The sequence below is a fragment of the Pteropus alecto genome, unplaced genomic scaffold, assembly GCF_000325575.1.
Source record: "Pteropus alecto unplaced genomic scaffold, ASM32557v1 scaffold40, whole genome shotgun sequence".
NCBI lineage: Eukaryota > Metazoa > Chordata > Mammalia > Chiroptera > Pteropodidae > Pteropus > Pteropus alecto.
In genome coordinates this window covers 17,252,555-17,274,831 of record NW_006431919.1, presented here as the reverse complement: position 1 = coordinate 17,274,831, position 22,277 = coordinate 17,252,555, and the positions used below count along the sequence as shown (strand labels likewise).

The 22,277-nt window shown below is 42.9% G+C and overlaps 1 protein-coding gene and 1 long non-coding RNA gene across 3 annotated transcripts in view; one reads left to right on the top strand and one right to left on the bottom strand.

Moving 5' to 3' along the window:
• STK10 (serine/threonine kinase 10) overlaps positions 1-9,250 on the top strand; it is an 88,744-nt gene extending 79,494 nt beyond the window's left edge. The window contains exons 18-19 of the mRNA XM_006906513.2: positions 5,319-5,432; positions 6,855-9,250. Coding sequence (XP_006906575.1) covers positions 5,319-5,432; positions 6,855-6,992 — 252 coding nt within the window. The 3' untranslated portion in view covers positions 6,993-9,250. The remainder of the gene's footprint in view (positions 1-5,318; positions 5,433-6,854) is intronic.
• Positions 1-22,277, bottom strand: part of LOC107195285 — a 40,292-nt gene that overhangs the window by 5,994 nt on the left and 12,021 nt on the right. The window contains exon 3 of one of the 2 annotated variants that reach the window (XR_003044634.1): positions 5,291-5,494. The exons of the other annotated variant lie outside the window; for it this stretch is intronic. This is a non-coding gene — a long non-coding RNA (uncharacterized LOC107195285). The remainder of the gene's footprint in view (positions 1-5,290; positions 5,495-22,277) is intronic. 2 annotated transcript variants of the gene reach the window in all.

Below are 22,277 nucleotides of genomic sequence, written 5' to 3'. Positions count from 1 at the left end.
CTACTTTAGGCCAGGCACAACAGGTGATTGATCAGCACTGGAGTCCCTCCCAAGAGGCTTCAGATCACACCAGAGCACCATCCAACCAGCTCCACAAACGACATACCTGAAGGGTGGTCTCAGCTGGCACGAGAGCCCTGCGAAAGTGACTCCTGTTTTGCAGCTTCTGCAAAACAACTTGTCCATGGTAGTCACGGCCAGCTGTCAGCCTGAGGGTCAATCCTACCCACTGATGTGTCTGCCAACAGCAGTCAAGGCTCAACTACAATATGAGGGCACACACGATCTTCACAAGGGACACCCTTGGAGTACCCAACTCAGGTGGCCAGAGAAACTGTGCCATTGGACCCCACAGAACACCTACTACATAAAATCACTGCCAAGACCAGGAGACGTAGCGGATCTTCCTAATATATAGAAACAAACAGAGAGAGTAAACTAAAATAAAGAGACAAACATGTCTCAAATGAAAGAACAGGTCAAAACTCAAACAAACAAAAACCAAAGGGAGATAAGCAATCAACCAGACGCAGAGTTCAAAACACTGATTGTAAAGATGCTCGATGAACTTAGGGGAAGAATAGATGAACTCAGTGAGAACTTCAAAAAGAGACAGGAAACAAAGTAGAAAATAAAAATGAACCAGTTAGAAATGCAGACTACCATAACTAAAATGAATACATTAGAGGGCGTCAACAGCAGGTTAGATGAAGCAGGGGATCAAATCAGCTAGAAGACAAATTAGTAGAAAAGAAAAAGGAATAAAAAAATGAAGATAGTTTAAGGGACCTCTGGGACAACATCAAGCGTACCAACATTCACATCATAGGGTACCACGAGAGGAGAGCAAGGGACTGAAAACCTATTTGAAGAAATAATTATTGAAAACTTCCCTAACCTGGCAAAGGAAATAGACACACAAGTCCAGGAAGCAGAGAGTCCCAAACAAGATGAACCCCAAGAGGCCCACACCAAGACACAGCATAATTAAAATGCCAAATGTTAAGGACAGATTGAGAATCTTAAAAGTAGCAAGAGAAAAGCAGTTAGTTTTACCCACAAGGGAGCTCCCTTAAGATTGTCAGCTGACTTCTGAACAGAAACTTTGCAGGCTAGAAGGGACTGTCACAAAAATTCGAAGTGATGAAAAGCCAGGACCTACAACCAAGATTACTCTACCAGGCAAGGCTATCATCCATAATCAAAAGACAGATAAACAGCTTCCCAGACAAGAAGAAACGAAAGGCGAGATGTTAAGGGTACTTCTTTAAAAAGAAAAAATAAAAAAATTAAGAGCAAAAAACAAAGCAAAACTTTTCTCACTGACAAAGGCAAACAGTAAAAGCAGTGGATCAAACAACTATAAAGCTAGTACAAAGACTAAAAGACAAGTAGGAAGATCGTGTGTAATTACAACAATAAATGGAAACACACACAAATGTAATGAAAAACAAACATGGCGGGAGTAAAAAAATGTGACTTTAGAATATGTTCGAATTTAAGTGACCATCAACTTAAAATAGACTGCTATAAACATAGCTTGGTATATATAAAGCCTATGGTAACCTCAAACCAAAAATCTATGAAATACACCAAAAATAAAGAGGAAGGAATACAAACATCATACCATAGGAAATCATCAAAATACAAGAGAGCAGGAGAATAAGGAACAGTGAAGAAATACAAAAACAGCCAGAAAACAACAAAATGGCAATTACTATATAGCTATCACAAAAACAAACCCTCTACCTACCTATGCTGCCACTTCAGACTAAAAGACACAGACTGAAAGTAAGGGGATAGAAAAAAATTTCATGCAAATGGAAATTTTAAAAAGCTAGGGTAGCAATACTTTGACAAAACAGACTTTAAAACAAAGGCTGTAATGAGACAAAATCCAACAAGAGGACATAAGTCTTGTAAACATTTACACATACAATGTAGGAGCACCTCAATATATAAAGCAAATAAATACGACAGACACAAAGGGAGAGATCAACAGTAATTCAGTAAAGTAGGGAACTTTAACAGCCCATTAACATCAATGGAGATAGATCATCCAGACAGAAGATCAATAAAGAAACACTGGCCTTAGATGACACAGTAGACCGGATAGATTTAATTAATATTTTTAGAGCATTTCACCCAAAAGCAGCAAAATATGCATTCTTTTCAAATGCACATGGAACATTTTCCAGGCCCACATGTTAGGCAACAAGTCTTGAGAAATTTAAGAAGACTGAAATTATATCAAGCATCTTTCCTGATCGTAGTGGTATGAAACTAGAAATCAGTTACAAGAAGGAAACTGAAAAACAAACACATGGAGACTAAATAACATGCTACTGAACGATGAGCAGGTTAATAAGATCAAAGAAGAAATCAAGATACCTTGAGATAAATGAAAATGAAAACACAACTCAAAACCTATGGGACATAGACAAAACAGTCTTAAGAGGGAAATTCACAGTGATACAGATCTTTCTCAAGAATCAAGAAAAATCTCAAATAATCTAACTTACACCTAAAGGAACAAGAAAGAGAAGAACAAAGTCCAAAGTGAGTAGAAGGAAAAAATAAAGAGTGGAAATACACATCAAAGTCAAAAAAAAAAAAAAAAAAACCCAAATAGAATATAAAAAATGTAGAAAATATCACTGAGACCAAGAGCTGGTTCTGTGAAAAGGTAAACAAAATTGATAAACCTTTCACCAGACTCATCAAGAGGGCCCAAATAAAATCAGAAATAAAAGAGGAGAGAAGTGACAACCAAAGAAATAAAAAGGATGAGAAATTGCTATGAACAATTATAAGCCAACAAATTGGACAACCTGGAAGAAATGGATAAATTCCCAGAAACATACAATCTTCCAATACTACATCAGGAAGAAGTAGAAAATCTGAACAGATCAATAAGTACTAGCAAAGTCAAATCAGTAAACAGAAGAACTCTCAACAAATGAAAGTCCTGGACCAGACGGAGTCACAGGTGAATTTTACCAAACACTCAAAAGAATTAATACCTATCCTTTGCAATCTTTTCCCCAAAACTGAAAAGGTGAGAAGGCTCCCAAAATCGTTTTCAGAGGCCAGCATTACCCTGATACCAAAACTAGACAAAGATACTACAAGAATAGAAAATTATAGGCCACTAAAGATAATGAACACAGATGCAGAATTCCTCAACAAAATATTTGCAAACCAAATTAGGCAATACATTAAAAATATTATACATCATGATCAAGTGAGATTTATTCCTGGGATGCAGGGTTGGTTCACGATCCGTAAATCAATTAATGTGATACACCACATAAACAAAATGAAGGGTAAGAATCATGATCATATCAATAGATGCAGAAAAAGTATTTGATAAAAATCCAACACCCATTTATGATGAAAACTCTCAGCAAAGTGGGGATAGAGGGAACATATCTCAACATAATAAAGGCCATGTATGACAAACCCACAGCTAACATACTCAATGGTGAAAAAGTGAACGTTTTTTCTTTAAGATCGGGAACAAGAAAAGGATTGTCCACTTTTTCCCAACAAAGTATTGGCAGTCCTTGCCACAGCAATCAGAGACAAGAAATAAAAGGCATCAAGTTGTAAACAAAGAAGTAAAACTGTCATCATTTGCAGATGACATACTATATATATAGAGAACCCTAAAAATTCCACCTAAAAATTATTAGAATAAATAAATGAATTCAGTAAAGTGGCTGGATACAAAACCAATATTTAGAAATAAGCTGCATTTTTAGATACCAATAACAAACTATCAGAGATATTAAGAAAACAACCCCATTTAAAATTGCATCATAAAGAACAAAATACCTAGGAATAAATTTAACCAAGGAGACAAAGGACCTGTACTCAGAAAACTATAATACACCGAAGAAAGAAACTGAAGAAGATACAAAAAGTAGAAGTATGTTCCGTGAGCATGGGTAGGAAGAATTAACATTGTTAAAATGTCTATACCACCCAAAGCGATCTACAGATCCAATGATCCAATGCAATCCTTACCAAAATACCAATGGCATTTTCCACAGAACTGGAACAAATAATCCTAGAGCTCACATGGAACCACAAAAGACCCCAAATAGCCAAAACAATTAAGAAAGAACAAAGTTGGAGGTATCACGCAACCTGACAGCAAACTATACTGCAAAGGTATAATAATCAAAATGGCGTGGTACTGGCATTAAAAACAAACACATAGATTAATGGAACAGAATAGAGCCCAGAAATAAACTCATGCCTATATGGTCAATCTATGACAAGGAGACAGGACTATACAATGGGGTAAAGACAGTCTATTCATTAAATGGTGTTGGTGAAACTGGACACATATGCAAAAAAAACTGACCACTTTCTTACACCATATACAAAAATAAACTCAAAATGGATTAAAGATTTAAATGTAAGACCCGAAACCAAAAAACTAGAAGTAAACATAGGCAGTAAACTCTCTGACATTGCTCTTAGCAGTATTTTTTTGGATATGTCTCCTTGGGCAAGGGAAACAAAAGAAAAAAATTAAAAAATGGGACATCAAACTATAAAGTTTTTGCACAGCAAAGGAAACAATCAACGAAGACAACCTACTGAATGGGAGAAGATAATCACCAGATACATCCAATAAGGGGTTAATATCCAAAAATATATAAGGAATTCATTCAATTTAACACCAAAAAAACCCAATCTGATTAAATATTGGGCAGAGGACCTGAATAGACATTTCTCTCAAAAGGACATACAGATGGCCAACAGACGTGAAAAGATGCTCAACATCACTAATTATCAGGGTAATGCAAATCAAAACCACAATGAGACATCACCCGGCACCTGTCAGAATGGCTATCAATAAATCAACAAACAAAAAGCAGGTTTCAGAATTATGTATATAGGGTGAGCTAAACAATATACATGATAGAGCCTGACAGGAAATATATCTAAATTTTTGTAATGGTTGTGTGGTGGGATTAGGGCACATATGATATTTATTAATAGTTTTGTTTTGTTAAAATGACATTTTTGTGTTGAAAAATTCAAACAATGCAAAAATAAAGTTGTAATTACTGCAGACCCCACTACACAAGAAATAAACATTAATATTCTGGAATATTCCTCCAGGCACCTGTCAGTGCAGTAGGTATTCACCTGTATAGAGTTTTCTATCAGTAGGGTTTATAATCAAGAACTATAATAAGTGAATGCTGCTGCCCTCGGGGCTACAGCATGAGGTATGTATTGGCCCTCTGTGTCTCTGCCTTGAGTTTCTTACCTGTTCTGCCGCCTGGAATTTGTTCCAGAATGAAAAGTGTCACCTCCTGGTAGAGCATGAAACCCAGAAGCTGAAGGCCTTGGACGAGAGCCATAACCAGAACCTGAAGGAATGGCGGGATAAGCTTCGGCCACGCAAAAAGGTAAGTGTCTGGGCTGGTGGGCGCAGGTGGGCTCTGCTCCATATTGTGCCACAGGTGTCGGCCTAAGATGTAGATATAGGTAAGGTAAGGAGTCCGTTAAGTAGAAACTATTTCAGGGCATCCAAAGAAGCATCTAAAAAAGACATAATAGGACTTGGTTCCACAGTGTAGCAGTTAGCACGTCTGCTTTACACGCAGAAGGTCCTGGGTTCCAGTAGAGCCACAGTCCATGGTCCACAGCCATGCCACCCTGAATAAGCCCGATGTCTGACCTTGGAAGTTAAGCAGGGTCGGGCCTGGTTAGTACTTGGATGGGAGACCACCAAGGAAGAGCAGATGCTGTAGGCATAAATAATAATTAAAAAAAAAAAAAAGAAAGAAAAAAAGACATAATAGATTGCTGGTCAAATCTTGTGAAAATAGATACTTCTATTGTAAAAATAAAGGAGCCTGGCTGATGGTTGGTGCCTCTGAGTAACGAAGCCACGTTTACTGAACGACCCTTGTGTGCCCGGCTTTCAGATGGTAGAGCACAGCGTTTGAGCTTGAACTCTAAAGTTAGGCCTAGGTTCACATGTTGGCTGTGCCTGAGCTAGCTGAGTGACCTTGGGCAAGTGACCTAAGCTCTCTGAGCCTCGGTTTCTCCATCTATGAGATGGGGATAATAGTAGTATCTACCTCAGAGGAGATGAAATAAGATGTAATCACACAGCATAGCCCCTGACGTGTAGGAAGTGCCCAGCAATTGTGACCTGTTTTTAGTTTAATCCTCACGATGGCCCTGCTGGCAGGGAGGAATCCTGTCACGTTACACGTGAGGAAAGAGAGAGGTAGCATGCAAGGCCACACAGCTGGTAATGATAAGGCTGAATTCTGCCTGACTGTAAAGTTCTCTCCACTGTACTCTGCTTCCTTTCCTCACTGAATGCTTATTATCGGAGAACTCTCAAGACATCTTCCTGGTAGGATCCGATTTACCTAGATAAACTTGATCCCTCAGGAATCTCATGTGCGTTTACAGCACAGAGAACCCCTGTCCGACCACCAGTGTTCACACTCAGCTTCTCGGGGGCGGCGTGACGGCACGTGTAGCCTGGAGAGGACTCTGGGAGAGTTCTGAGGGACAGGCCCTGGGCAGGAGCCTGTAACTTGGACGTGTCTGCTCCCCCTGCTGTTAGACCTCTCCCCATTTTCGGCCTTTGAATTTTCCTGCCAGCAGATACGCATCTGCTCCCCATGGCCACCGGAGACCCTGAGTGGCCGTGACAGGAGGGAGGAGGAGGTGGGTGGCAGGCTATGGAAAAGAAGAGAGGGAAGATCCAGTGGCCCGAGCACTGGGGCCTGGGAGGGAAGTTTCCGGAGGACGCTTTGGTGGGAGTCTTGTGTCCTGTGGGATCGGGCTGAGCTCCATCTTCCTTCCAGGCTCTGGAAGAAGATCTGAACCAGAAGAAGCGGGAGCAGGAGATGTTCTTCAAACTGAACGAGGAGACGGAGTGTGCAAACCCCACCACCCCAAACAAGGCCAAGTTCTTCCCCTACAGCGCTGCGGACGCTCCCTAACAGCCACGGGACTGTGGCTGGCAGCTGGCGGGCCTCCGGGGCCCCCATTCTCTGTGAACAAGCACTCAGGTCCCCCGTCCCTCCTGCTTCACGCCAGCTCGAATGCAGCCCCTTGCCTGTGCGACTCCCGTGTTCCTGACCTCTCTTGCTCATGCGTGGAGGGCGAGGTTCTATTATGTGTCACCTGATTCTAATATATGTTCTCTCAGCCCCAGATCCTTTCAGGCTGTCAGTGATTTAGGTTGTGGGTGGGGTCAGGGTCCCAAGAGGAACGGGTGTTCTGTGGCCTCAGTGTTCTGTGGCCTCAGGTGTTCTGTGGCCTCGAGGTCCCTCCCATTTGCCAAAACACCAGCTTTGCTGTATATGGGTGCTAAGTGCTGCCACTGAAGTCACCATGGGCTCGTCCGTACTGTAATTCATGGTGGCTCCTCAGCCGTTCCCTGCAGTGTCAGACAAGAATCGTAGCTCCTAACAGCCATCTGGGTTCCCGGTGGAGCCCGGCCAGCCGCCCACTGCTCAGGGGGTGCCCTCATTTCTCCAGTTCCCCGAATTTGCTTTCCTCTTACGACAAGGCCGTGTCTACGACGGTGGGGTGGGGGGCGCCGGAACCATCCCTTCTGCTGGTCTCAGGTGTGGGTGCCATCTTGTGTTCCTCCTCCCTGCGTATTCCCACACACAGGGTTTAGGCCCCTGGCATTACCCAGGCTTGCCTCCACCCTGGGCCTCTCGTGCCAGGTGGGTTGGAGCACGTTTCCTGCCTGAGCCACTGAGCATGTCAGGTGGAGCCATAGGTATGGGGCGTGCTGGGTATCGGCACCAGAGGAACAAGATGGCACAGGCTGAGCTGCCAGCGCAACTCCCTTTGGCCCCCGCGTGGCATCCTGTGTTCAGGGATAAATTTCTCATTTCAGTTGCCCATCCTGTCTGCAGGTGACATGGGCAGGCTGTCTCCCTCTGCCCTGTGTCCCTCCTAGTCCAGGAGTCCAGCCTTACGCTTCAGACAGAGGCTGGCGGCCACTGGGGCTTCTGTTCAGGAAGCAGGAGCGTCAGGGAGAAGCAGGGCTTCCTGCGCCCAGGAAAGTGGCAGAAGCGAAGCTTCGGTGTTTCCGTCGGACTCCCGGGCTTTCCAGGTCCTGCTGGCCAAGGCTGCGGTGTTGATAACCCAGTGAAAGCAAAGGCTCAAACTGGCATTCGGCTTATTTACAAAGAAAACTTTTCACCTTGGTTTCTAACTTGAAACAAATGAATGGGTTCTTCAGGAAATACTTGCTTTAAAATAACAAGACAGAAGACTGAAGGTGATTCAGGGGACTCACATGGGCACATGGAATCTGGGTCCTAGTTCACTGGTGACGGTGACTGACACACCCCGGGAGCGCTTTCTCCCTTCACTCCTTAAGGTCAGGCTTGATGTCTTTCTAAAGCGATTCCCTGGAAGTCATCTTGGCACCGGGGGACTGTAATCCCCCTCCCCTGGATCTTGCAGAGAGAGGGTAGCCATTCAAGAGAAGGGTCTTGGGGTCCCCAAGTCGTACATGTGTTGTGGGGACCGTCGGAAGCCAGTGCTCCCCTCAGGTTAGTGAGCAGTCAGCTTGCCCGCTTCAGTATTTGACCCAGATGGGACAGTTTCAGGTCTCGACAAGGGAGACGTGTGAAACAGCTGTCCCCTTGGTTCTCAGGGGTGCGGGTGCCGGGGCAGCGTGAGCAGGCAGCGGTGGCGCTGCGGAGCGGAGCCCCGGTTCCCCCAGGCGAGGCCGCGGCGGCGGACGGTCAGGCAGGGCTGGGTCCGGCTTTGCGGCCTGGGCTGTGACCATGAGTGTTCTGTGAGGTGCCGGCGTCCTGGCTCAGGCGCGTCATCGGCCATTCCCTCATCTCCACACTGAAATCTTGCGCAAGGAGTTGCTGTGTCCCCGCTCCGTGTCACCTGAGCCCGCTAGGTCCTCCGTCCTTTCCAGGTGGGGTCCGGGGGATGGATGCGCCCGCCTCGCGACTGAGCCAGCGGGTGCCCAGCACTGACGAGGCCCGCACGGAGGCCCTCGAGCCCTGTGCTGTTTCCTCCATAAGGGACAGACGAGGACTATTTCTCATTTTCAGTCAATTTATGGCAGAATAAATATAACTAACGTATATTTTCTTTATGAACAGAAGTAATTTTTATGTAGTTTCTAAACTTTATACAAGACTTTTGTAAAATGTTCTCTGCAAAGTTAACTGCAAGACTGTAAATATGCTTCTAATAAAATAACAAAGTGAGAAACTCTCTGCCTTCGGGATTCGCTGTCTCGCGCTGGGCTGGGAACACAGGGCCCACTCACCCACGTTTGCCAGACAGGAAAGGGCTGACTAGCCTCTGAGTACACTGGCACCTCCCAGGTCACACAGCAGGTCCGACTTTGGGGTCTCTGTTCTGGAAGAAGTTACACGCGTGTGCGCATGTGTACGTATGTGCTCTACAGACATTGAATATCATTCTCGTTTAACAACATTTGACCACCAAGAGTTTTCACGTATTCACTTAGTGAACCCTTTCAGCAAAGCCACGAGGAAGACAGCGGCACTTCCATTTCACGGATGAGGAAGTGGACGCCAGGCAGGAAGACGGCCAGGCCGAGCCTCAAAACACGGGTAAGTGGCGCCTGTGGGATTCGAACTTAGACCTTCTGGTGGTGCCGTCTCTACCACACCGCCTCCACTGTCCCCTACTGCCCGTTACACTCAGCAGAAGTCACACAGCCACTTCACCACCAGCCGCCTCCACCATATTTAAAAGCATTTTTCTACTTCTGAAACCCCATTCAGGGGTTCTTAACCTGGGGTTCCCCTCCCCCGAAAGGGATCCATGGCTAGAATTCATGGTGCCTTTGAACCTGGATGGCAAAAGAGTTGGTCTTCAGTTTCACTGACCTCTAACCGAAACTCAGCATTTGCTTTCCTCCACGATGGAGGCGACCAGCTCTAGTACCTGCAGTACCTGTAACTGTCAGCAACAGAAATCAGATTTCAGCTCGCTTTATAGCTATTGCAGATATCTCAAAATGTCATTTTTGTTCATTACTTTGAAACTGTAGTAGTAATTAGACCCATTGCTAGATCTTGTTATTTAATGTGATATAAATATATATCTATATATCACATATATGTATCACATATACAAGCAATATATAGTTTTTCTGTTATCTTTTTTTCTAATGTCGTGATACCTGAATTTCATTGTGATTGATTTCATTTGTAACCTATGTGTTTCATATTGTCCATCTGAAAATATGACTCTGAGAAGGGGCTCATGTTCTTCGTGGAGCACTGTGCAGATTAAGAAGCCCTCCTCTGTCACTGTTCTAGAGACTTCCGACCAGCAGGTGCCGGTCCACTGTCACAGTGTCTTGCAGGTCTGTGCACTGCATGTGTTTGGGGACACGGGCGAATAAGCAGTTGGCATGCCTCCCATTCAGGGCTAGAAGAATGACTGGGGTTCCCGGAGGAAGGATTCATGAGACTGGCGAGGAAGAATATGCATTCAGGGCTGTGTGGAACTTGGGAAATGAGATCATCCCACATTAACTGATATTTCTTAAGCATCAAGTGCTAGGGATGCTGAAACGAGTAAGACATGGACACTTTTCAAAATGCTGGTCCTGCTGGGAAAATAGACCCGGAGAAGCAGAGTGTCAGTGCAGGATGACGCAGCCTGGGAGAATCAGGGAAGACCTCCCAGAGGAGGTGATGCTGAATCATGGAGGACAAATTAGTATGTACACAAATGCATTCAGAGGCTGGGGTAAAGCTGAGGGGGAATGGTTTATGAGCCATGAGGCTGGAGAGAAGTACAGGGCCAGACTTGCATGCTGGGTGCACCTTGTACACCTGACTCGGGTGGCCAGGGGGCCGGTGTTCCTATGTTCCATGGGACTCTAACAGTCACAAAGGCAATTCCTGTCAGGCTACCACCTCCATCGCCCTCCTGCATGGATGGTGGACTGAAATACACCCACGATCTTCCTGCCCTTTTGTGTCCAGCTTCGGCCTGAGGGGCAGGCTTCAGGTCTGGCACAGAAAAAAGGAATGCAAGCCAGGGGACACTCTCTCTGCCCTCTCCCTCCGCCTCGCTGTAGCTCTCTGGTACCTCTCAAAAAGGAGCTTACGCACTTGCCTAGAACCCTGATTTTTGACACTGTGGTCCAGGGGACAACTCCAGATTGCCTGGTCTGGTGGCCAGCAGTGCTCATGCTCGTGGTCCGTAGGACTAAGTATATTTGCTTACTTAAAAGCTGCTGCCTAAGGGACTGGCTTCCAAGCACCCTGACTGGTGCTGACTGAGATTCTCCCCTTTGGGACACAGATAGGTCTTGGCACACCCTCAACAAACGGAAGCTATTAAAAATAAACTACGCTACCTGGACAATCACAAAGGTTCAAGAGACGACCAGGACCTAGGGCAAGGCTGAATGATAAGATCCATCTCTTACACAAGGCCACTCCTTCAAGACTGGGAGGGGTGGCTATTTCATCTAATATATGGAAGGAAACACAGTCAAGCAAAATGAACAGAAGAACACAATAAAACCAAAGAAAAGAACTTAATGAAAGGGAGGTAGGTGACTTACCTGATAGAGTTTAAAATATTGATCAAAAAGATGCTCAATGAACTTGAGAGAAGAATGGATGAACACAGTAAGAACTTTAACGAAGAGATTTAAAAAAAAAAGTACCAAACAGAAGTCATAGAGCAGAATATACAATAACTGAACTAAAAATATACACTAGAGGGGGTTAACAGCAAACCTGATGAAGCAGAAGGAAAGATCAGTGAATATGATAACAGGATAGTGGAACTCACCCAAACAGAACAGCGAAAAAAGAATTTAAAAAGTGAGGATGGTTTCAGGGACTACTGGGACAACATCGAGTGGACTAACATTCACATTTTAGAGGTTCCAAAAGGAGAACACAGGGAAAAAAGAGCCAGAAAATTTATTTGAAGAAATAATGGCCAACAACAGTTCCTAACCTGGAACAGGAAACAGATATCTGTATCCATGTAGCCCAAGGGGGTCCAGAGATGAACCCAGAAAGACCCACACCAAGACACACTGTAATCAAAGTGTCAAAAGTTAAGGACAAAGGGAAAATTTTAAAAGCAGTAAAACAACCTGTTATGCACAAAGGAACCTCCGTGAGACCATCCACAGATTTTTCAGCAAAAGTTGCTGCCAGAAGGAAGTGGCTCGATATATCTTTAATGCAGAAATAAAAAAAACTTCCACCCAAGAATACTCCACCTGGTAGCGTTATTCAGAATTGGAGAGAGTTTTCCAAACAAGCAGAAGCCAAAGGAGTTCATCATCACTAAACTGGCAGTAGAAGAAATGCTAAAGGGACTTCTTTAAGTTTAAAAGGAAGGGCACTAATTAATAACAAGAAAACAATGAAAAAAATAACATCACTGGAAAGGAAAATATACAGTAAAGGTAGTGGACCAATTACAAAGCTACTATGAAGTTTAAAAAAGTAGTAGAAATAATTATAATAATTAAGGGATACGTAAGATAAAAAATATAAAATGTGACATCAAAAACAAAATGTGGGGAGGGAGTAAAAAAGTTTTAGAATGTCTTCAAACTTATTATTAACTTCAAATAGCTTTATAAATATAGGTTGTTATAGGAAAGCCTAGTGGTGATCACAAAGCAAAAACCTATAGTAGATAGAAAAAAGATAATGAGAAAGAAATCTAAACATACCACTAAAGAAAGTCTTAAAACCACACAGGAAGAGAGCAAAAGAAAGGAACAGAGAGGAACTACGAAACAGCCAGAAAACAATGAAAATGATGACAAGTATGTACCAGTCGATAATTATTTTAAATGTAATTGGACTGAATTCTCCAATCAAAAGACATAGAGTGACTGAATAGATAAAATTAAAAAAAGACCCTACAAGAGACTGACTTTGGCTATAAGGACACACACAGACTGGTAGAAAGTAAAGGGATGGAAAAGATGCAAGTGGAAACCGAAAGAAAGCTGAAATAGTTACATTTATGTTAGAAAAACAGACTTTAAAACTATGACAAAGTAATAAGAGACAAAGAAGGGCATTACATAACAATACAGGGGTTAATCCAACAAGAGGACGTTATGTACATTTGTCAATATTTATGAACCTAACATAAGAGCAGCTTTATATACAAAGCAAATATTAACAGACTGACAGGGAGAACCAGAAAATATTACAATAATAGTAGGAGACTTTAATATCCTACTTACACAAATGGAGAGATCATCTGGACAGAAAATCAATAAGGAAACATTGACCTTAAATAACTCATTAGACCAGATGAATTTAACAGACATATACATCCATCCAAAAGCAACAGAATACACATTCTCATGTGCACACGGAATAGGTCATATGTTAGGCCACAAAACGCGTCTTAATAAATTTAAAAATGAAATCAGATCAAGCACCTTTTCCGATCACAATGGTATGAAAGTAGAAATCAATTACAAGAACATTGAAAACCATGTGAAGACTAAACAACATCTACTGAAAACCAATGGGTCAATGGAGAAATCAAAAAATACCTTGAGGCCAATGAAAATGAAAATACAACATCCCAAAATTTACAGATGCAGGAAAAGCAGTTCTAAGAGGAAAGTTCATAGTGATAAAATGCCTACAGCAAGAAACAAGAAAAATCTCAAATAACCTAACTTTACATCTCAAGGAACTAGAAAAAGAAAAATGGAGCCCAAAGTTAGTAGAAGGAAGGAAATACCAAAGATCTGAGCAAAAATACATGAAACAGAGATTAAAGAGACAAGAGAAAAGATAAAACGAAACTAAAAGCTTGTTCTTTGAAAAGAGAAACAAAACTGACAAACCATTAGTACATTCTGCAAGAAAATGAGAGGGCTTAAATAAAATCAGAAATGAAAGAGGTGACATTAACAACTGATACCATGGAAATATAAAGGATTCTGAGAGACTGCTGTGAACAATTATACATGAACAAATCGGACAACTTGGGATAAATTCCTGTAAACATATAACCTTCCAAGACAGAATCATGAATACAAAATCTGAATAAACCAATTACTAATAAGGAAATTGAATCAGTAATCAAAACCCTTCCAAAAAACAAAAGCCTAAAACCAGACCGCATCACTGGTGAATTTTACCAACCATTCAAAGAAGAATTAATACCAATCCTTTTCAAACTCTTCTAAAAAATAGAAGAGGAAAGACACTTTCAAACTCATTTTATGAGGGTAGCATTATCACTGATACCAAAAGCAGACTGGGACATCAAAAGAAAAAAAAAAATTACAGGCCAATATCTGATAAACACAGATAAAAGTCTTCAATAAAATATTAGCAAACCAAATTCAGTAATACGCTAAAAGGATCATACACCATGATCAAGTGAGATTTATTTCAGGGATCCATAACGAATCAACTTGATACGGCACATTAACAAAATGAAGGATAAAAATCATATGATCATCTCACTGGATGGAGAAAAAGCATTAGACAAAATTGAACATCCATTCATAATAAAAATTCTCAACAAAGTAGGTAGAGAGAATGAACATACCTCAACATAATAAAAGACATATATGACAAGCCCAGAGTTTAACAGTGAAGAGCTTCGTGAAAGCCTTTTCAATAAGTTCAGGAGTAAGACACTGATGCCCGCTCCCATCACTTTTACTCAACATTAGTATTGGGTCTCTAAGCCAGAAAATTAGGTAAGAGGAGGAAATAAAAGGCATTCAAATTAGAAGGGAAAAAATAAAATATCACTATTTGCAGATGACATGAAATTATAAATAGAAAATCCTAACAGTCAGAAAGCTGTTAGAATAAACAAATTCATACACTTGAAACTTACTGGATTTCATTAACCAATGTCACCCCCCAAAATTTTTTTAATTAAAAATAAATTAAAAAATAAATAAATTCAGTAAAGTTACAAGACACAAAATCAATATACAAGGTTCTGTTGCATTTCTATACACTAATAACAAACTATTGGAAAGAGAAATTAAGAAACAATCCCATCTACAAATGCATCAAAAAGAATAAATTTAACCAAGGCGGTAAAAGACTTGTACACTGAAAAGTGTAAGATACTGAAGAAAGAAACCAAAGATGACACAATAATGGAAAGATTCTGTGCCCATGGACTGCAAGACTATTATTAAAATGTCCATACTACCTATAGCAATCTACAGAGTCAATGCAACTCTATCAAAATTCCAGTGCTGTTTTTCACAGAAATAGAACAATCCTAAAATTTGTATGGAACCACAGAAGACCCTGAATAGCCACGGCAACCTTGAGAAAGAAGAACAAAGCTGGAGGCCTCACATTCCGATTCCTAATTACATTACAAAGCTATAGTAATCAAAACAGTATAGTATTTACATAAAAATAGCCACGTAGATCAATGGAACAGAACAGAGAGCCCAGAAATAAACCCACACATTATATTGCCAATTAACTGACTACAAAGTGGCCAAGAATATTCAAGGGGGAAAGGACAGTCTCTTCAGTTAACTGCTGCTGGGAAAAACATAACAGCCACTTGCAAAAGAGTGAGGACCACTATCTTACACCACGCACAAAAGTCAGCCCCAAATGGATCACAGCTTTGAAGGTAAGACCCAAAACCATAAAGCTCCAATAAGAAAACAGGCAGTGAGCTCCCTGAGGTTGGTCTTCTCAGGGGCGTTTTTGCGTTTTGACACCAAAAGCCAAGGCAACAAAAGCAAAAATAAATGAAACTAAAGATTCCTTCTGCAAGGAATCTATTAACAAAATGAAAAAGCGACCTCTCAAATGAAAGAAAATGTTTGCCAACCATATACCTAATAAAGGCTTAATATCCAAAATAGATAAGGAATCCATACAACTCAATAGCAAAAAAACAAAAACAAAACAACCAAAAAACCAATCCAATTAAAAAATGGGCAGAGGATCTGAGTAGACATTTTTCTAAAGAAGACATACATATGCTCGACAGGTACAGGAAAATGTGCTAACCATCGCTGATCATCAGGAAAATGTAAATCAGAACCACAAGATACTACCTCATACTTGCTAGAATGGCTATTATCAAAAAGAAATCACAAGGGTTAGTGAGGATGTGGAGTAAAGGCAACCCTGGTGAGGTGCTGGCGAGAATGTCCACTGGTGCAGCCACTAATGAAAACTGTATGGGGGTTCCTCAAAAAATTAAAAATAGAACTGCCATATGATGCAGAAGTCCTACTTCTGGGTATTTATCCGAAGGAAATGAAATAAGTAATTCAAAGATACATGCACTCCCTATGTTCATTGCAGCAGTATTTATAATTGCCTAAATATGGAAAAAACCTAAGTTGTCCATCAATGGATGAATTAAAAATTAATATATGTCAATTATACCTCAAGTAAGAAAAAATGTGGACCCACGTGTCAACCTCCCAGAGCTAGGAGCAGGAGGATATCCCAGGGCCTGATAAATGCAGGGTAGAGGGGTCCCAAGTGAAACCACTCCCTTTGTAGGGACCTTGAAGGGGTGCACCCATGAATAACAGCAAACCTGATACTGACAACCCTCATAGGCTCTGTAGCCCTCCTTCAGATAACCCACACTCCGTAGCTGGCGGGGGTGATCCAGGATTGCCAGTGCCTACAGGGCCCTGGCAGAAGCAAAGGTGAATTCTCTCTGGAGCAGAATATTACCTTAGGCTTTAATTATTTCTGCAAACAATTCATACAAATAAAACATCTAGCACACAATTAGAAAATAACTAGGCACAGAAGAAAAAGATCAGAACTATAACCCGGAGAAATAATGGACATTAGAAGCAGACCAACAGTGGCAGCAGAGAGCGGGGTAATCTAACGCCGAGTATAAAGCCACAAAGCTTCCGGGCTTTAGGAGATAAAAGTACATGATTCTGAAGTTTCAGCAGAGAACTGAAAATAAAAGTTTAAAAGGGAACCAAGTGTTCTAAAATTAGTGGTAATGGCTGCATAACTTACACTACACAATCCTCTCTCCCCGGCCTGTATACTTTAAAAGGGTGAATTTTATGTTACGTGAATTCTATGGTCATGCGTCACATAACAAAGTTTTGGGAAGTGATGGACTATATATATGACAGAGACATCACAAGCCTGAAAGGGGCTGAAAAACTATTGCCCAGTCATGTTGTAACGTCCCTGGAAACACATTATACAAATACTTCTGTGTTACAATCGCCTACAATACTCAGTACAGTAATAACATGCTGTTCAGGTTTGTAGCCTAGGAGCTGTAGGGGAACAGAATTTGTCACCCCAAAATATGTCTATTTGGCATTAGGAATATTTAAGGCTGATTAATTTTAAGAAACAACAGATAGGGGAGGCACTCTGAAAACCAAACAGAAGTTGCCCTTTGTAAAAGACATTTCCATTTGTAAGGGCGTCTCCCAGGCCTCAAGGGGAGAGGAAGAGGACCTTATCTCTAGACACTCATAAATGCAGACGACAAGGCCTTACATCTGCATAAGGATCTGACCCTGGTTTATTGTGCCCTTCCTGGTCCCCTCCCATAACTAACTCTTGTCCTCCAATTTCTTTTGTCTTCAGGGGAAGATGGTACTGTATTTAAGGTGGTGGCTTGAATCACTTTGGTGAGTTATTCAGTTTTCCTGGGTTTCTACCATTTTACAGGAAGTACACACTTTATTAAACGTTTGTTTTTCTCCTGTTAATCTTTTATTACAGACATATCTCAGCTGATAACCCTGAAGAGTAGAGAAAAATTATTTTTCCTTCCCTATGAAGCAATAGGCTATACCAAGGAGCTGGGTGTGTGGTAGGCTATACCATCTAGGTTTGTGTAGGTGTGCTCCATGATGCTCGAAAAACGAAAAAGGGAACACACTGAAAAACTGATGGAACAGTAGGACCAAGGTGGATTGCCTCTTCCTTCAGGACACCAAGAAAACAGTAGTCCAAGCTGAAACGATCAGAATTTCTCCCTTCGTAATTTGAACTAGGATGTAGCCAGAGAACAGGCCAGACAGAAATGGAAGTGAGAGGCTGAAATACCCCTGTGTAATGGAGAATCAGAGCGGCCAGGAGGGGCCGAGAGCAAGATGAAGTTAGAGAAGAGCTGTAACTCAAAGATGATTCCTGATTTTTTGGCTTTGCTGACTGAGTAGGTATAATGTAGGGAGGAGGCAAGAGAATTAAAATGTTAACAGAGCTACATTCAGAGACTGCAATATGCTGATCAGCCCTGCAGCCAGGCCAGGAGGACACCTTCAGAACAAAGGAAGATTTCCGCTGGGATTGCTCCAGCCCATTCCCCTCACCGGAGAAGGGGAAACAGGAACCAAGAGTCATTCCCTATGGCTAAAACCATGGGGAACCTGTGGATTAAAGGCTGGGAACTGCCAGCAGGCCTTTCAGTCTGCATATTCGTACCTTTTCAGGCTGGTACTAACTCTTCCCCTTCCTCACTGTTTGTCCATATCAAAGGAAATGGGTTAACAAAGTCTTTTAAACTATAACTCACAGGAACTGAAGTATGACATATAAACTGAATTCCCTGAACACTCAGGGTCCCTCTCAGAGGTCTTCACTCTGTCTCTCACTGTCCCTCTGAGAGGAGACCACACTCTGTGGAGTGTTCCCTCCTTTCTGATAAACTTTCCTTTTGACTCTAACTTTGGCGTGTGTGTTAGAGTTTTACACTCTCCGCCAAAGGACTTCTCTCTGCACAGGGCTTGGTCTCCTCCGCAAGGAAATTCGCCCTGTCCTATATCAGGTAGAGGTATCGTTTATTGCATTAGAAAAGATCCAGCCCAGAATAAAGTTGGGTGTGGCTAATGGAGGAAATCAGAATCAATGTTAAAGTGAAAGCTCTAAAAAAAAAAAGCAAAGGCTTAATTAAATTTGGGATGCCTATGGGACACCCAAAGAGGGCTGTCACTTGTCTACATGCATCTGGAATTCAGAGAAAATATCTGGACTGAGGATATAAATTTGAGAACAGGGTATGTAGTGGGTAGTTAAAAAAAGGAAGGAGAGATAGGCATGATCAAAGACATATCATAAACCATGAAAAGAAATTTGGACTTTATTCTGAAGGCCACGTATGATATCAGCTTTGTTGCAGACAGGTGACTAGCTGCTTTGTAAAGACCATACTGGAGGGCCAGAGACAAAGAGGGTAGGGTGACAATCAAGGCCTTTACAGTAATCCAGGTAAAAAATGGGCATTTTTATAGTTTTAGATCCTGCCTTGTTTCACTTATATCATGAAGTTGTCTAAAAGCGTTGTTTTAAATGGATAAACAACCTACCCACCTGTGAATGTACACAGCCTACTTAACCGCTACTATACAGTTAGGCATTTTGGCTATTTTCAGTTTTTTTTGTTAGGAATCTTATTAATGTATAACTACCTATCCTCTGTGTCAGGTAAAATCTTCCCCCTCCCCCTCCCCCCCCTTAGTGATAGAATCTCTGGCAAACCTCATAGCTATTATAAAATTGTTTGGCCAAGTCCAGTTACCATGTTTTACTTTCTCACTTGATTTATGTTTTCTCACTCAGCTCAAGCTTGAACTTGACCTAGAAGCTTGTAGTGAAGAAGACAGGCATGGCTGGCTGGGATGGTACTCACCGACTGCGCCATTTGATCCCCTATATTTCTTGTCCCTCTGAAGCCAGGCCAGGACCTTGTGACTTGTTCTGCCCAATGACATGTGACTGTCACACTTGTGCCTGAAGCACACTGAAAAGCCCAAACACAGTACTCCCATTCAAACGACTGAGAAAGCTGTGTCCAAGCTGCAGAATGAGACAGTGGATCCTTTAACCAACCACGCTGGTCCCTAGTGACGCGTACAGGATGTGACGCACAAGCAAAACATATGCCTCACTGTGATAAGGCAGTGAGATTTCAGGGCTACTAGTTACCACGGTACAGCACAGCCTATCCCAGTAGAGCCCGCTGCTTCATCACCTCGGCCACCTTGTTCTTCTCCTCTTCCCTGCTCACCGGGCTGCGCCCGGCTCCTCCGGGACCGGAGGAGTGACAAGGGGCTCAGGGAGGGAAGGAACGGCAAGCAGTTTGTGCGCCACCCAAACCCACCTTTAAGGTTTCTGCTTGCCCCTCCTCTAGTTCCTGTGTCTTTGCTTCTAACGGTCCAACCTGAGGCTTTCTTCAAAGGCCTCATCTTGGGCTACTAGAGCCACCGTGGCCACAAGCAGAGAGAGTCAGAAGAGCCCAGGATACTGTAACCATCAGCCCTGCGGCGGGTTTCGGCCAGTGACTGATCGGTGTGGAGTTACGAAAGCCCAGCTGTCCTGAAACAGCCAGGACAAACTCCGACGTGGGATTAGCTGACGTTACCCTCCCGGCTGAGCCTGAAGCTTTGCTTTCCCCACTCCCGTCCTGCTTCTCCTCCTTATTTTCCAGTTTTCCCTGGGAGCACTTTCTAAAAAGATGACTTGTACACAAATCTGCATTTTCTAGCCGGCCTCTGAGGAGCCCTATCGAAGACATTTGGGACTGGTAGTGGGCGCAGCGAATAGAATCTAGGAACGGGGTTTTGGAGTCTGATCACTTGCTGGTCAGATGGCAATAAAGACACCATTGCTAACGGTAAGTGCGGTGTTGGCAGCGCCTGGTACGCTACAGCACTGCCACAGCTGGAATCAGATACACGGCTGAAAGGGTCGCGCCGGCTCGTGCAGTCCAGAGATAAAAACAACCTAAAGGACTATGGGATTAGTTCATTGTTGCTGGATGCTACTGATGAATGGAAGAGAGAACGGCGGGCTCAAGGCAGACAGTTGCCAATTTAAGGCAAGATGTGAAAGTCAGAGGCCTCTCGAGCAGCTTTTAAAAGATTGTACTGTCATCTGCTGTACCTAGAAAGTAAACTGTGCTAAAGCTCTTACATTTCTGTATTGTCAGAACAGGAGAGGTCCAGCAATGGCTGACTTTCAGCCTCGGTGAGTCTCCCACATCAATCGGGTCCCTGACAGGGAAAGTGGGGCTGTGGAACTTGGCACATGGGCATCTGGGAAGGTGCACTTAAGAACATTTAGCCCTTGGATCCTTTTGAACATTCTGGGCATGAAGAGAATCGCCCCCTTGCTAAAGGGCAAAGGCAGCGCTCTCCTTGGATCCTTTTGAACATTCTGGGCATGAAGAGACTCGCCCCCTTGCAGGCATCGTGCAGAGGCCTCTCTTGAGGCAGATGTCTTGCAAACAATACCTGCTTTCCTCAAGACCTTCCCCCAGCCCTGCTCCTGGACAGTAGGCCAATAACTAGGGTTCAGTCTCAGCATGACCCACCTGGGGAAGTGCTGGCCCGGGGAGGGTGGAAAGGGGTTATTCATAAAGGGCTACAGGACTAGGCGAATGCGCACCAGCAAGAACCAGGGGTGCTTCCCTGCGCATGTGCCGTTAGGATGCGGAAGCAGGGTTTGGCTTTGTCTGGTTAAAGGCGTATTTGTGATATTGGGATACTCTTCCAGGACTGAAGAGTTAACACCTGACAAGGGACCTTGGCACTCATCCTAATGGTGGGATAGTGTTTTGACACTTGGGAAAAAAACGATGTCGCATTAGATGAGGTACTATGCTGGAACCGCAAGGACAGGGTGCTGAGGAGAGGATCACAAGCTCCCAAACTAACGCACAGCAAAGACCTACCATTAGAGCCGGGTTCTGGAGGTCGGGCAATAAATGCAGTCCTGACCCAGGTCCTTCTTACAGTGGGTCTGATTATCAGGGTACACCTGGTAATCATTTCCTGGGCACCCACATATATAATCAGGTTCCATATACTTAGCCTCTGAGAGAACCCTCACATTAGTTCCTTGACCTATGGAATAAAGACTAGGAAAAGCCAAATGACAGCCCCTGAACTGCCATCCCACACCCCCAATCTGGCTAAGATAGTAAATCACAAACAATACTGCCTCTTGGGTTGAACTGTACGCAAACCTTAAAAATTTAAAGGATGAGAGGGTGGTAGTGCTCATTATATCCCATTTTAATTTACCAGTCTGGAACCTGCAAAAACAGATGAGTTACTGGAGATGACAGTGGACTACTGCAAATACCACAACTGCTACGCTGGATGTGGTATCTATACTAGAACGAAGCAACACAGTTTCTCTTACACAGCAGGTGGCTCTTGGTCTAATGAACGTGTTTCTTTCGATATCCACCAGAAAGGAAGATCAGAAGCAATTTGCACTTACATGGGATGGACAGCAGTA